This window comes from Pteropus alecto, unplaced genomic scaffold (assembly GCF_000325575.1).
Source record: "Pteropus alecto unplaced genomic scaffold, ASM32557v1 scaffold92, whole genome shotgun sequence".
NCBI lineage: Eukaryota > Metazoa > Chordata > Mammalia > Chiroptera > Pteropodidae > Pteropus > Pteropus alecto.
Window position 1 is genome coordinate 6534707 of NW_006432447.1, and position 13663 is coordinate 6548369.

The 13663-nt window shown below is 35.3% G+C and overlaps 1 protein-coding gene across 15 annotated transcripts in view; it reads right to left on the reverse strand.

The window, feature by feature from the left end:
* Window positions 1-849: 849 nt before the first annotated feature.
* The window catches only part of CEP63 (centrosomal protein 63), a 42794-nt gene continuing 29980 nt past the window's right edge, over window positions 850-13663 (reverse strand). For 11 of the 15 annotated variants that reach the window (XM_015585828.2, XM_015585833.2, XM_015585831.2 and 8 more), the window contains exons 10-15: window positions 10048-10162; window positions 8975-9172; window positions 7438-7524; window positions 4147-4352; window positions 3071-3350; window positions 850-1238 (exon numbers count right to left, since the gene is read on the reverse strand). In XM_015585828.2, the coding sequence (XP_015441314.1) occupies window positions 1080-1238; window positions 3071-3350; window positions 4147-4352; window positions 7438-7524; window positions 8975-9172; window positions 10048-10162 (1045 nt within the window). In that variant the 3' untranslated portion in view covers window positions 850-1079. Of the gene's footprint in view, window positions 1239-3070; window positions 3351-4146; window positions 4353-7437; window positions 7525-8974; window positions 9173-10047; window positions 10163-13663 lie in introns of those variants that run through there. The other 4 variants (XM_025043639.1, XM_025043635.1, XM_025043633.1 and 1 more) reach the window with 3 other exon arrangements.

The window sequence follows — 13663 nt, forward strand, 5'->3', positions numbered from 1 at the left end:
TAGCAAGAGGGAGAACTGAGTTCTCTCTTGGAAATGTTCAAGATAAGATGCTGTGAAGATATTCCATAAGCGGTTAGGTTTCTAAGACAGTAGCTCTGGGGAGAGACCAAGATTAGTTTTGAATGTAAGGGTCGTTGGCCTGTAGACAGTATTGAAAGCTTCAGAATCAAATGAAAATATCCCAGGGGAGTATACTGAGTGAGAAACCCATTTCGAAGCCCTGGGGAGGGTAGGAAAGGAAAAGCCATATAAGGACAATGAGATGGAGTGGCCAGCGAAGTAGGAGGGAAGCCAGGAGTGTCAGAGCATAGAAGCCAAAAGAGGAAGTGCAAAATGACGCTCAGGGACTAATTGGGTCACTGGTGACCTCAAAAGCAAGACAGCAGTTTTATGGTGGGGACTGAAAGGGGCTAGAGAGAGTTAAGAAAAGAGTGGGAGGTGAGGAAGTGTAAACAGTCACCGCAGAAACGTCTGGGTCAAGCGGAGCAAAATACATGGAGCAACAGAGAGGCATGTGGAATTGAGGTTCCGTTTAAAAAAAAAAAAACAACCACCCTCTCATATTTGGGCTTTGAGCAAGGAGGTTTCCTGTCAAAGTTCTTTAGCCCCTTTATATACTACCAGCCTGACTGCATATTACCAGCCCGACTGGCTAGTAAACAGCAAAACTAGTTGCCAACGCAGATCCGTTTGACTCTGAACCCATACTTCTAAACACTTCCCTTAAAGTGCCTGTAGTTACTTTATTTTCAACATGTACCATAAAATCTTTATTTTAGTCTATAGCTATTCACATTTAAGACAGCAAGAGAAAGAATCAGTTTATAATAAATACTAATGAGAAAGAAGTCTAGCAAAGTGGTTTATTCTTACAAGTTATTGCTGGAAAAAGTCCTTCAAACAAATCAGTGCAGTGAAAATGCCTTAGAGAAGTACCAGTTTTTCAGATTTCTTCATAGCTTTAGTATGCCTCACCTTTACAATTTTTATATGTTCATGTTTTTAAAGAGCTGCTATTCAGATGACAGTAACTCTTCAATGTTTGTTTTTATTTCCAAGTCTGTGATTTTTCTAAGAGGCTACTTTAGAGCTGTGAACTGTTTTACAGTCTTTTCACTCTCTCTCTTTAGTTCTTCAATGTGGGCATCCAGGCGCTCTAGAATATGATGAGACCTCATTTCCTCCTCTTCCAAAAATCTTGTAGCTATTGAACCGAGGGGAGACATAGGCATGGGACACTAGAAGAGAAACAAATTTTGACATATGTAAGTGAAATAGTATGTTTCTAAAACACATTATGCATTATATTTCCTAACTAGCAATATTAAAAGATGATTTTTAAAATTTTTTTTCCTCAAAAGGGATGCTTTGTCCTAATGACAATAATACTTTTTAAAAAGTTCTGTAAAAATTGACATAGATCTCTCCCTTTCTGACTCAAGTTGTATAAATGTAAAGTGTCATATAAATGTAAGATATTAATTACTGATTTAAAGAAAATCTCATTTTAGACTTGTACATCCTTCTATACCCCAGATGAGAATATACTTGATATGTTATTCAAACTTGCTTTTAAAATCTGAATGTGTTACTTTCACTTCAAAGGACACGAACTCTACGTAGAACATATTAGACACCAGTTAAAATCAATTATTTTTCCTCCTCCGAAATCTCAGTCTGCGGTCCCTTATCCGAAACCTTTCAGGTAGTGGTATTCCAGAGTTCAGACTTTAGAAAGGTAACACAGGACATAAACCAAATATAGTCGATCTTCATCTGCAGCACTTATTTTCTCTCAAGTCACCTCAAACACTGAATTAGTGAATACAGATTCACAGCTCCTAAGAGAAATGCACACACATCTCATATAGATTATCATCCTAAAAACACTCATCTCAGGAGATTTTATTTTACAAAAGAAAAAATGAGGTTGAGAAGTGGTTAGAGACTTGCCTGAGGCTGCCCCACTAAGGGCTGCCAGAGTTGATATTCAAATCCTGTTCCAGGGGCCCCAGAATCCGAGCTTCTTGCACCCTGCGCTGCCCCTACTAGCTCTGGACTCTGGCCATCTGCGTATGAGAGCTGGAACAAGAGGGTAGAGCCCTCTTGGCCGACCTTAGCTGGGCATGTGTAAGACTGGTGACTGAAATGTTTTGCAGCTCTGCACCATGCACAATTGACCATGGCAGTGCTGCAAGTACTGACTGGGGTTACAAACAGTTTAGCAAGTAGGTGAACTCACAATACAGGATCCACGACTAATGAGGATCGACTGTGTTACCCTAGTAGTCGGAGGTAACAGATATCGCTAGTAAAATGTTAAGTGGTGCAGATAAAGTCTACACATACTATCACGTCAGTTCAAGTCAGGTTTTAGTGCCAAATAAGTTTTGCTGCCAAACTTGGGAAGAAAGTTGGATTTCAGGATTTTTTTGGATTTCAGAATTACATACACATGTAGTGGGGACTCATTTTGAAACTGGTGATAGGAATGAATGGCCCGAGCAAGCACTTCAGTACTGAAGGCAAAAAAGATGGTGGAGTCTGCACGACAACTGTAGAAACAGGGGGCCAGCACGGTGGCAAAGGGCAGCTCTCTGCCATCAGGGTCACCAGTGTGTGGCACCGAATCCATGTTCTGGACACGTCAGATGCAATTCCTTCCTCTACCTCCACCTTTCTCCCTTTCCATCAGTTCCTCTTTTCCTTCTTCGCTGGCTATGCCTCAGAACTATCTTGGCATCCAGAGATAATCCTTGAACATTCCAATACAAAATTGACCCTCTCTAAAAAAGAAAGGGAATTTCCAATTAAGGGTTAAAAACAAATGAATACCTGTAACTGATGTGATATTTAGAACTAAGACATATTTTGAAAAGTAATCATGGCTGAACATGTCTTCACAAGCAAAACCATAAGACAGAAATACATGAGAATAAAAAAGCACACTTAAGACAGAGAACGAGCAAGAAACCAAATAAAATGAGAATTTATCATGTGCCTTACCCTTAAAATAAAGGATAAAATACACTAAAACTTAACAAATAGTAAAATCAGAAAGTTTCCATACCGAAGACATAAACTCTTCTTGGTCATTTATACTCTCAGAGACAGTGTCAGAAAAAATGGTTTCATTTGTATCTAGCACTGAAGGCAAAGAGTGAGTTTTATACAGAAAGTTAGAAGGCGAAGAGGTGGTAGAGCTGCAAAGGCTGATTTGAGGACTTGGGGGGCTGAGGACACTGGACACAGGCTCTATACTATCCGACGTGTGTTCTCTTGAAGAATGAAGACCTGTTTTGTAGTGTTCAGTCTTTATTCCTTCATGTCTGTGCTGGCCATGGGTTGGCCTGGATAGCAGATTAGGAAACAAAACAAATGAAAATTGTAGCAAGTTTTCTCTTTTAAAACAGAAATGTTATAGGAAGTTCACTTAAAAATAAATGAAAAGGCTGACTAGTAAGGCGTAATTTACAAAATGAGCAGCCCACTCAGACCTGTGTTCTTTCATTCATTCGGGTTCCAAGTATCCAGTCCCTACTGCCAGGGTTCTGCCCTCACATACTTACAATATAGCAAGTCAGACAGACACGCTGCCAGAGTAATACAGTGTGGTGAGTACTAAGATAAGGGGAAGTACTGTGCTCATAAGAAGGGCACCTAACCTCATCTGGGGGTGGAGGTGAGAGTGTGGGTGAATGTGTCAATAAAAGGCTTTTGGTAGAAAAATATGCAAGCCATATAGTGAGAGCTAAAAAGCCAGGTGGTTTTTCATTGAATGCTGACTTTTTATGCGAACAGCCTATAATTAACTGACCAAAAATACAAAGGAAGCTTTTTATAAAAAGCCAACCTCTTATGGGCCAAGTGGGTATGGGAGGTGGTAGGCAGTATGAAAAGGCTCAGGGGAGTAAGAATGTTGTTTATACCTACATCTAAAGTGTCTAAAACAAAAGCTTGAATGAAAATGTTATGTAACCCCTTCCATTTTTTAACCTGAGCATTCCTTGTGCACATTATACTTGAGAATTAAACACACAGTACTTTGATGGAGATTTAATATCTGTAAGTCAGAAACTATTCTCAAAGAAATGTGAATTATATTACAATGATACATATTTTAAATAAACTGTGAAGAAATTTTACTTGAACTCTGTATTCTTGAACTCAGGTGCTCTGCTGTGTGTTGGTTTAAAGATCCTGTCATAGTTTTTTTTGCACATCTGAGTAGAAATCTCCAGTTTAGATTTGGTATCCATCAAATCTTTCTGCAGTTGTTGATTTTCAGATACTAATTTATTTAATGCCTCAATATAATTCTCCTGGAGGTCTGCTAGTGAAATCTCTTTCGCCTAATAAAAAAGAATACTACAGTCACTTAATTTGTATAAGAATACTTGTCATCTGTGATACTGCTGATAGAAAATTACATTTTTTTTTTAGTTTTAACTAGTTCATCTATGGCTTTACCATGGAAATAGTGAAGATTTGTTTTTGGCCCTCGAAGACAGAGAGACAAGGGGTTCTGTTTCTTATAGTAAATGGGCAGGAGCAAGGCTTGGAACTAGCAAGGAGGAAAGCTATAAGAATCAGAAACAGAAAAAGAAAGATAGTGGCTATGGATTCTTCAAGAAAGAGAAGGTTGAATAGCCCCAGAACACCTGTGGAAGAAAATCAAGAGACTTAGTTCAAAGAAAGAAACTGAACAGAAGGTTCCGAAAAAGAATTCTGGCTGGAAGGGGCAGCTTTTAAATAAATACTCTTTGGCCTGAAATACTTTTATATAATATTGGTACCTATTCTTGTGAAATAAATGTGGACATGATAAAGCAGTATTTAAGTATAATGTGAGAATTACTACTGATTGGCCTGAGTTCTGTGATCATAAATTTTATTGCTCTTCAATTCTAGGTGTTCCCTGATAATACAGTACCTGAAAAAAAAAAAGTAGTCTGGGTCATTTTTTCTAATGATGAAATATTTTCATTAGCATTCTGAAAAATTATGATAATCTTCTTTGAAGTTTAATACTATGTTTAGCTCGGTCTATTCAGTAAAGAATTATCTGAAAATAAGCTGGTTAACAATGGTTTGACAAACAGAATTTACCTAAGAAAAACATAAACTTTAAAATACTATCTTTTAACTGTCTCTGTACCAGTAGTGACAGTAAGTTACAAAATCTTTCAATAAGTTGTCAATGCCAGTTAAAATCTCAAAAAAGTTTTTTTGCAGAACATATAAGTTAAACTGCAAACTACTGTCAATTTTTAAGTGGTAAATAATTTATCAGAGCTATTGTTTCCATTATTAAGATAAATAATTTATTAAAATAGCTATTTAACCCATTCATTTGTAGAAGCAATTCCACCTTCCAAGGTAGTAAAATGCAAAAAGACACATTCTTATAACTATTCTCAATATGTACATGTTTCCACTGTGTGTAACTTCAAAACCAGAAGAAGTTTAAACTGCTGACAAGATTTTCACTAGTCAGACTCTGATGTCTGACATCATTATATATACTTTTTAAAAAAGATAATGTTTGCCTTTGCTGTTATCTTTACATTTTCTCAAATTTATTATTTTATTAACAACAATTACAGATAAATGAATGTGAAAGGTAATATAAAAACTGTGTAGCAAATACACACCTGGACGTGTAAAGAAAGGACAGTACTACCACTATTAGTTGAAGGTTTGAGGAGGAATAAAGCTAAACACAATATCTGGTCATAGTCTGGCTTAAGTGCCTCTGAGAGTTCCCAACTCATATGAACAGGCAATCATTGCGTAAGAGAAGATTCTCTCAATCAGGTATTTCCAAATCCTGGGCCTTTTAAAGATTTGTGTTGTAAACCAGGTTAGTTCATGGCTTTCTCCACTATTAGCTTAGTATTGGCTTTATTAGGGCAGATAAAGTCATTTTCCATCCATCCATCCATCCATCCATCCGTCCACCCATCCATCCAATCTTCTCCTTTACAAAATGTTTAGCTATTGCCTCCTCTCCTATTTTTCCATTCTTATAGGTTTGTGCTTAAAAAAAAAAATCTTTTTATTGTAGTTTTAGAAGGCTTGAGGGAGGGAGTAAGATTGGATGCATATTTTCATTTGCTGCCTTAAATAACAGCATAATATTTCATAGTATAGAAAGCCACAAATTAACCATCCTCTATAGATTAACATTTAGTTTATTTTAAAATTCTGGATATTATGAACAACACTGAAATGACCATTTCTGCACATTTGCTCCTATAGAATGGGTTCTTTGGGAATGCAAATTGATATGACCTTTCTGGAGAATTACTAAGCAATGACTATCAAAATCAGAAATGCACATGACTCAGGAGTTTATGGCTATCTATATTTACAACTTTGATGAATATTGCTAAATTGTCCCCAAGAAAGACTCTATGAATTCACTTTCTCATTAACAAAGCATGAGAGCCTATTTCTCTATATTTTTGCCAACAATGGCTCTATTAGTTTTTAAAAACATTGTCAATCTAATTAGCAAAAGAATATTTATTTTGTTTTGATCATTAAGTACATTGAACAGCTTTCCTTGTTTACTGGATTTTTTATATTACTTCTATAAATTATCTATTTATGCCCCCTGACCATTTTTCTACTGGATTATCTTTTACTATCTTTGTAGGAAATCCTTATATATTAATATTTGATATTAACCTTTTGTCTGTTTATAGATTGTTTTCCTCCAGCCTATTAGTCTTTTTTTAAGGGATCTTTAGCCATCCATAAATTTTACATTTTTATGTTGTAAAATTCTTTATCTTGTAAAATTCTTTATGGTTTCATGATGCTAAGAGAATCAGAACCTTCCTAAGGATTATAAAAACAGTCCCCCATATTTTCTTTTAGTTTCACAGGGGCTTGGAGACATTTCTTATCCTCCCTACTCAATTATTTTCAATCTCTTAAAGGCAAGAATCCAACCTTATTCATTCTATGTCCATTATATCATCTACTAAAATGCTCTGAACATAAGATTCTAAAATATTTGATTAATTTTGTCTTGTAGAAATATAATTAAATTATTTAAAAGATGATATACCTTATACTGAAAGATATTGTAAACAAAACAATTACAATAATAATCTAACACTAACTGTGTACTTACTAAATGCCAGGCACTATGCTAAGCCCGTTATATACATTTTCCCTATTAAGAACACAGACTGCATATATATTTTCTCACATACATAATGTAAAAAATATCTTCCAAATTGCTGGAGTGGAGAGTCATATTTTGCTCACTTTCATCACTGTCCTGAGTTCTTTTTATGTGAAAAAGTTTCTGCAGAAGGATCATTTCATGTTTTACCTTAACTGTCTCTTTACAATACCAATATTTACAAAGTGATTTCTTTAAAGGCTTGAAAAGTAGAAAAACTTAAGTTTCTATTTATGTACCTCATGTAAACCCAATTCCAATTTCATCACCATTTCAGAAAGATGACGATTTTCTAACTTGAGTGACTCCAGCTGGTCCAAAATCTCCTGAGAAGGGAAAAGCAGAAAAAGAAATAAATGAGAATAACAAACCAAATACATGTTACAAAATTTTTCCATATGTAATTTTCATCAGGCAAAGTTACATTCTTCATTTATATATATATATGTTTTTCTAAAAAGATTTTTTTAAAGTATTTCAAGATGAATTAACATACATGTAATTAAAATATTATTCTAAGAAGATGAATTAGTTCACTGGCGAATCTCTACCCACTCTCCTGCGCTAGCCTCCTCCGCTTTGGCTTCTACCTCCGACGTCATGTGAACTGCACTCCTTTCACGAAATAGTATCTTCGGTCCTCCTTCTCCGTAGCCATTCTGCTTGACCATTCCCACTTGCAAAAAGTCCTGCCTTCCTTGGCTTCCTGCCTCCTTAGTGAAAACTATCTGGTTTCCTTCCTTGTTGCTACTACTTTTTTTTTTAGCTCCACACCAACACCTTTTTTCACCCTAAATGAGTATTACGCTAAGTTTGATTCAAGCCTCTGCTCTTCATACACCATGCTTTCTCATTATAATCTCAAGTCTCTCAGGGAGTTTAAAATGCCAACTTCATGCAAAGAATTCCACAGCTAAATGTCTTACCTGATTTTAATCTTGAACTCCAGCCTTTCTTTAGAATTGACTATTAGATATGAAAGTCTATTAGATATGAAAGTCTTCCATATGAAAGTCTGGCCTTTATCTCAAGCCAAACGTGCCACACCAATGTCCATTCTGCCAGTTTCCCTATTTTGTATACCTTTCATACAAATTCATTATCCTTCCAAAACCTGCTTCCTACCTTTTCTCTGCTTCACTAAAGAGCATCGCTTTCCACTCAGCTGCCCGACTGGAATAGAGTGACATCTTTCCTTAACTGCCTAACTCACCCTCCCTGTCCAACCAAATACAAAGTCTTGTCGATTTTACCAGCCAAATATCTCCAGAATTCATCCATTTCCCTCTACCTCTGTGGCTCATTGCTCAGGCTACCACCTTACTGTTATGACAGCATCTGAGTGGTCTCTTTGCCTCCTTGCTTCTTCCTTATATGATGACCATAGAGACCTTTTATCCTGCTAAAAGCCATTCCTTACTGACAGCACTCAAGGTAACACTCAAACCCCTTAATATGGCTGACAGGGCCCTTCAGGAGCTAGTCCTTGCTTTCCAGTCTCATCCCTTGTCACTTTCCCCACTTGTCCTCTAGTTTGTCACAGTGAACATGTCACACTCTCACCAATTGCCACAGAAATAATCTTTTTACTTGTCTGTGTCTACGCTTGCCTCCCCACCAATCCTCACTAGAATGCTTGTTACCCAGCATACTGTCAGCTCAAAGCAGGGGTCTAATAAAAATTTACTGGATTAAATACTATGAAAGTTATATCTTTAATAAATTCAATCTTCAAAAGCAAGCTTCAAATAAAAAGAGGTTTTGTTCAAGCATCACCTTGTGCTCTACTGCTTTTTCTTCTGCCTTTTGTATCTCTGCTTTGAGTTGCTTTTCCATGTTAGAAGAAGAACTTTTGGCAGAAGCAATAGTGATATCCCGCTGATGTAACTCCCGAGTTAGCTGGGAGATTTCTATCTTCATTCCTTCTAGTGCAGAACCATAACTTTGCTCAGCCTGTAAAATCTGTTCTTTCAACTACAAAGAAACAGAAAGGAAAGCATGAAAAATTAAGAGAAAGCATGTAGATAGAAAAATACATTAATAGTTAAAATAATAAGGCAATTTTTTCCTAACCTCAAGACATAAATATTTCCTAAATTAAATCTGCCCAAAATTAGCAATTTATCAAGTTGTACAGTTATACTAAAGGTCAGCTAGTTATACCCACAATCATTTATTAGATCTCAAAACAGGGAAATGAGTTATTCAAGTACTGAACAACCAGTATCAAAGTCCATGCATACATTGTTTAGAGGACAGCACCTGGGACCTTCATTCTTTTTTTAATTGCAAATCTAAACATTTTTGCTCATTTGGTTTCCTGGCCTGCAGAAGGTAATAGAAAGACAAGAAAGGAGCTGGAAGTAATCTCAAAGAAGTAATAAAAAATATGAATCAACAAACAGGACAGGGCCCATTAATGTGGAGACAGATCTGCATACCTCAGTAGCCAATAAGAACATTAACTATGCCACACAGTGCAGAAGAGAACACGCATCCATAACCCTCTTTAGCCAATAAGAAAATATTAAATGCTAGCTTATATAATATATTTTTTGCAAATAAGAAAGTGTATATATTTTAGAAATATTTTCAAAAAAACATTTAAAATAAAGTTTTAGAGTTCAAAGGGGGAAGGCTTCAATTATCTTGAAAATATGGCATCCCTGAAGATGACAAAGAGAGACACCTTCCCTAAGCATATTCCAGGTGCTCATCTACTCCTGAATATCAAGTGGCCCTTCGGACTATATTTTTCTCTCATTAAAAATATTTCCTATAACCTTTCAACCCACAGCTTGGTCCAAAAATACAAATAACTTAGCAACCCCAAGCATGCAGATTTTTACCTTTTTAATCTCTGCCCTGTACTCATTGTTATGTAGTTCCATCTTCTTCAATTCTTCATATTTTTGCATTAGTTCTTGGCTCAGCTGTTTACACGTTGTACTCACAGATTCCAAGCTGTATGACAAAAATAAGATCACATATTTAAAACAAAAACCCTGAAAACCACAAACTGAATTATCTAACTTACTTTTTTGATGTCCAAGACAGATCTTACACATCACCTCGTATCTCAAGTTAAAACTCATTTCCAATTTCCTTATCACCAGAAGCAGCTAAATCCAATCCATACATTTTGTGTTTCCCTTAATCTTTCCTTCTGCTTAAAATTTAACTACTTACAAAACTCTAAAGATTACAGCAATTTAGCTAATTTTTTTCACTTTAGTTGTACAGGAGAGCTGCCATCATAATCTAAACCTTCACTATACTAATTACAATTCCATCCTACACACATTTGCCTGAATTATCTTCTTTAAAGAGTTTCCAAAAATCAACCCCTTATCAGATAAGAACCTCAGGGGCACCATACCTGTCTTATCTCACTGCTCATTTCTACTAATAAAATCTTTCTCCTTCTAAATCAGTAGGCTTTACTGTCTGCCATGTGCCATTTGCTATGCCTGACTTTTTGTCTCTTCATACACCAGCCCCTTGACCACAAAGCACCTTCCCCTCCCACCTGGCAATAGATGGTCAACAGTCTTTCAAGAATCAGATCAGCATTTACCTAATAGAGATACCCCAACCCTCATTCTCCTAACCACCTTACTCAGTTTTTTTCTTTTTTAGTTTTCAATTTCAGTTGACATGCAATATTTTATTAGTGTCAGGTATACAGCATAGTGGTTAGATATTTGCATAATTTGTGAAATAATCCCTCCAATAAGTCTAGTATCCATTTGGCACCATTCATAGCTACTCGATATTACTGACAATATTCCCTATGCTGTACTTTATATCCCTGTGACTATTTTGTAACTACCAATTGAAATACAGTTTATTTTCTTAAAAACAGAAACTACCTTTTGACCCAGTAATTGCACTTCTGGGTATTTATCCAAAGAAAACCAAAACACTAATTTGTAAAAATCTATGCACCCCTACGTTCACTGAAGTGCTATTCACAATAGCCAAGATATGGAAGCAATATAAGTGCCCATTAATAGATGATTGGATAAAGAAGTTATGGTACATGTATACAACAGAATATTACTCAGCCATAAAAAAATGAAATCTTACCATTTGCAACTATATGGATGGACCTAGGGGGTATTATGCTGAGTGAAATAAGTCAGACAGAGAAAGACGAATACCACATGATTTCACTTATATGTGGAATCTAAGGAACAAAAGAAACAAACAAACTAAACAAAAACAGACTCACAAATACAAAGAACAAACTGGTGATTGCCAATGGCGAGAGGGGTTGGGGAGGCTGGGTGAAAAAAGGTGAAGGGATGAATAAGTACAAATCAGTTGTTACAAAATAGTTATGGGAATGTAGAATACAGCATAGGGAATATAGCTAATATTATTGTAATGGCTATGTACAGATAGTGCCAGGTGGTTATTAGATGTAATGGGGGGATCACTTTGTAAATTATATAAATGTCTAACAATTGTACTGTATACCTAAAACTAATATAAAATAAAATAAAGGAATATAGTTTATTTTCAATTTCTATAGCTATAGAAATTTTCTATAATTTTCTACCTTAAATCTACTTTAAATTGCTCTCAGGTCTTTTAACATGTATACTTTGTCTCCTGAACTACAAATTCTATGATTAAAATAATGTCTTTTACTTCTTATTTCCCTCCAGCTTTGCCCACCATCGCCTCAGCCCCTGGATCATTTAGTTCTGGACTGTTCAATAAATGCTTAATAATCACCTAGATTGTTTCATCAACATAGCCAACTTACCAGATAAGCCATCCTTCAAAAATACCACCTTTGTAATACAACACAAAAATAATTACTTAAATTCCTCCAGTTCCTGTTTTAAAGAATGTTTTGTTCAAACTAAACACAAATAAATTGTCTAAAAGTTTTTTTCTAGCTGCCTTTCAATACAAAAAAAAAAAATTTAAGCCCTTGTTTTAGTACCAAACACTAGTGTCTATATCCATTTATTCCAATTTCATCTATTTCTAAAAATCCTAGAATGTTCATTTATTTAGTATTTAATATGTGATTACAATGTGTCAAACACTGAGTTACAAAAATCAGAGATAACCTTGTCCTACCTACAGGTGAGAAGATTGGAGTCTAAAGAGACTAGGTGTCCAAGGTTACACTGCAAGTCAGAAACAAGAGACAAGTCTTCAAAGCCTGATGAGAGCGTAGTAAAACATATGTACATGTAAAAGATTACTCAAAAGCCAATCTACATAAAATCTATGATAAAAATGTAAAATCAGTTACATCACAAGAAAGAATAATAAGCTTTATTTTATTCAATCTAAGGTGCATACCTATACCTCAGCAATGATAACCAGGACTATCTTAAGTATTCTAAGGCAAAAAAGAAAGAAAACAAAAACTGTACATGTGCATGTAGGCATGTATATTTAATATGTAAAGAAAATACTTAGTGGTTTTCAAAAATAGAAATAAAATTAAACACAAAAAAATGTATTAAAGATAAACTTAAAAGAGTAAAACAGCAATTTTTTGGTTGTTTGCCTAAAGGCTAATAGTTTATATATTTTATTTTAGATACAGAAAATGTTAGTGGACAAGTGACCATGATTCACATTTAAAAAAATATATCAAATTCTTCCCAGTCAAAAAGTTTAGGCATAAGAAATACCAGAAATATCTTTCGGAAAAGTACAGTTTGATATGTACTTAGTATAAAAGGTTTGTGCATAGTGTAACAAATAGTTTTTGCAAATCTGGTTTTTTTTTTTAATTTTAGAAGTATGACAAACAAAAAAATTCACAAGTATGACAATAATTCAAGTGAGCTAGGCATAGTATAGCTTAAGTCAGGATTAAATTACCACCCAAGGAAATACCAACAGCACTTCAAAACAGGACATTGCGCCTTGTATCCAGTGTGACCTGGTCAAGAGCAGTTCCAATGAGGTGGCTGGCAGAGAGGAAAGCAAACTGAAAGGGTTCTACACAGATGAGAAGTACAGTCAGTACAAAAAACTCTTCTGAAGAATTTGGTTTTCAAAGGCAGAGAAATTTGGAAGTAACCTGATGAGGATATAGGATTAAAGACGGGTTTTAAATTTTTTTTCCCCAAGATGGGAAATATTAAAGCATATTTTACACCAGTGGAATGATTTAACCGAGAACCTTATGATGTATAAGAGAAAAGAAAAAACTGCAGAAACAGTTAACGCAAGTAAAGTTTTAGGAGCACACACGTCATCCTTCAATTAATCCACTGTAACAGAACATGGGCACAGATGCACGCAGACTGGTAGATTTGATGGCAGAAAGATTAGGAAGTTCTCCTTTAATTGCTTCTGTTTTCTCAATGAAATAAGAAGTTAGGCCATTTGTGGATGTTAAAGAAAAGAACTTATTTTTTCACGAAGACTATTATATTAGTTTATTTTATTAATATGATGATCAAAAATCAATTTTAACAACTTGAA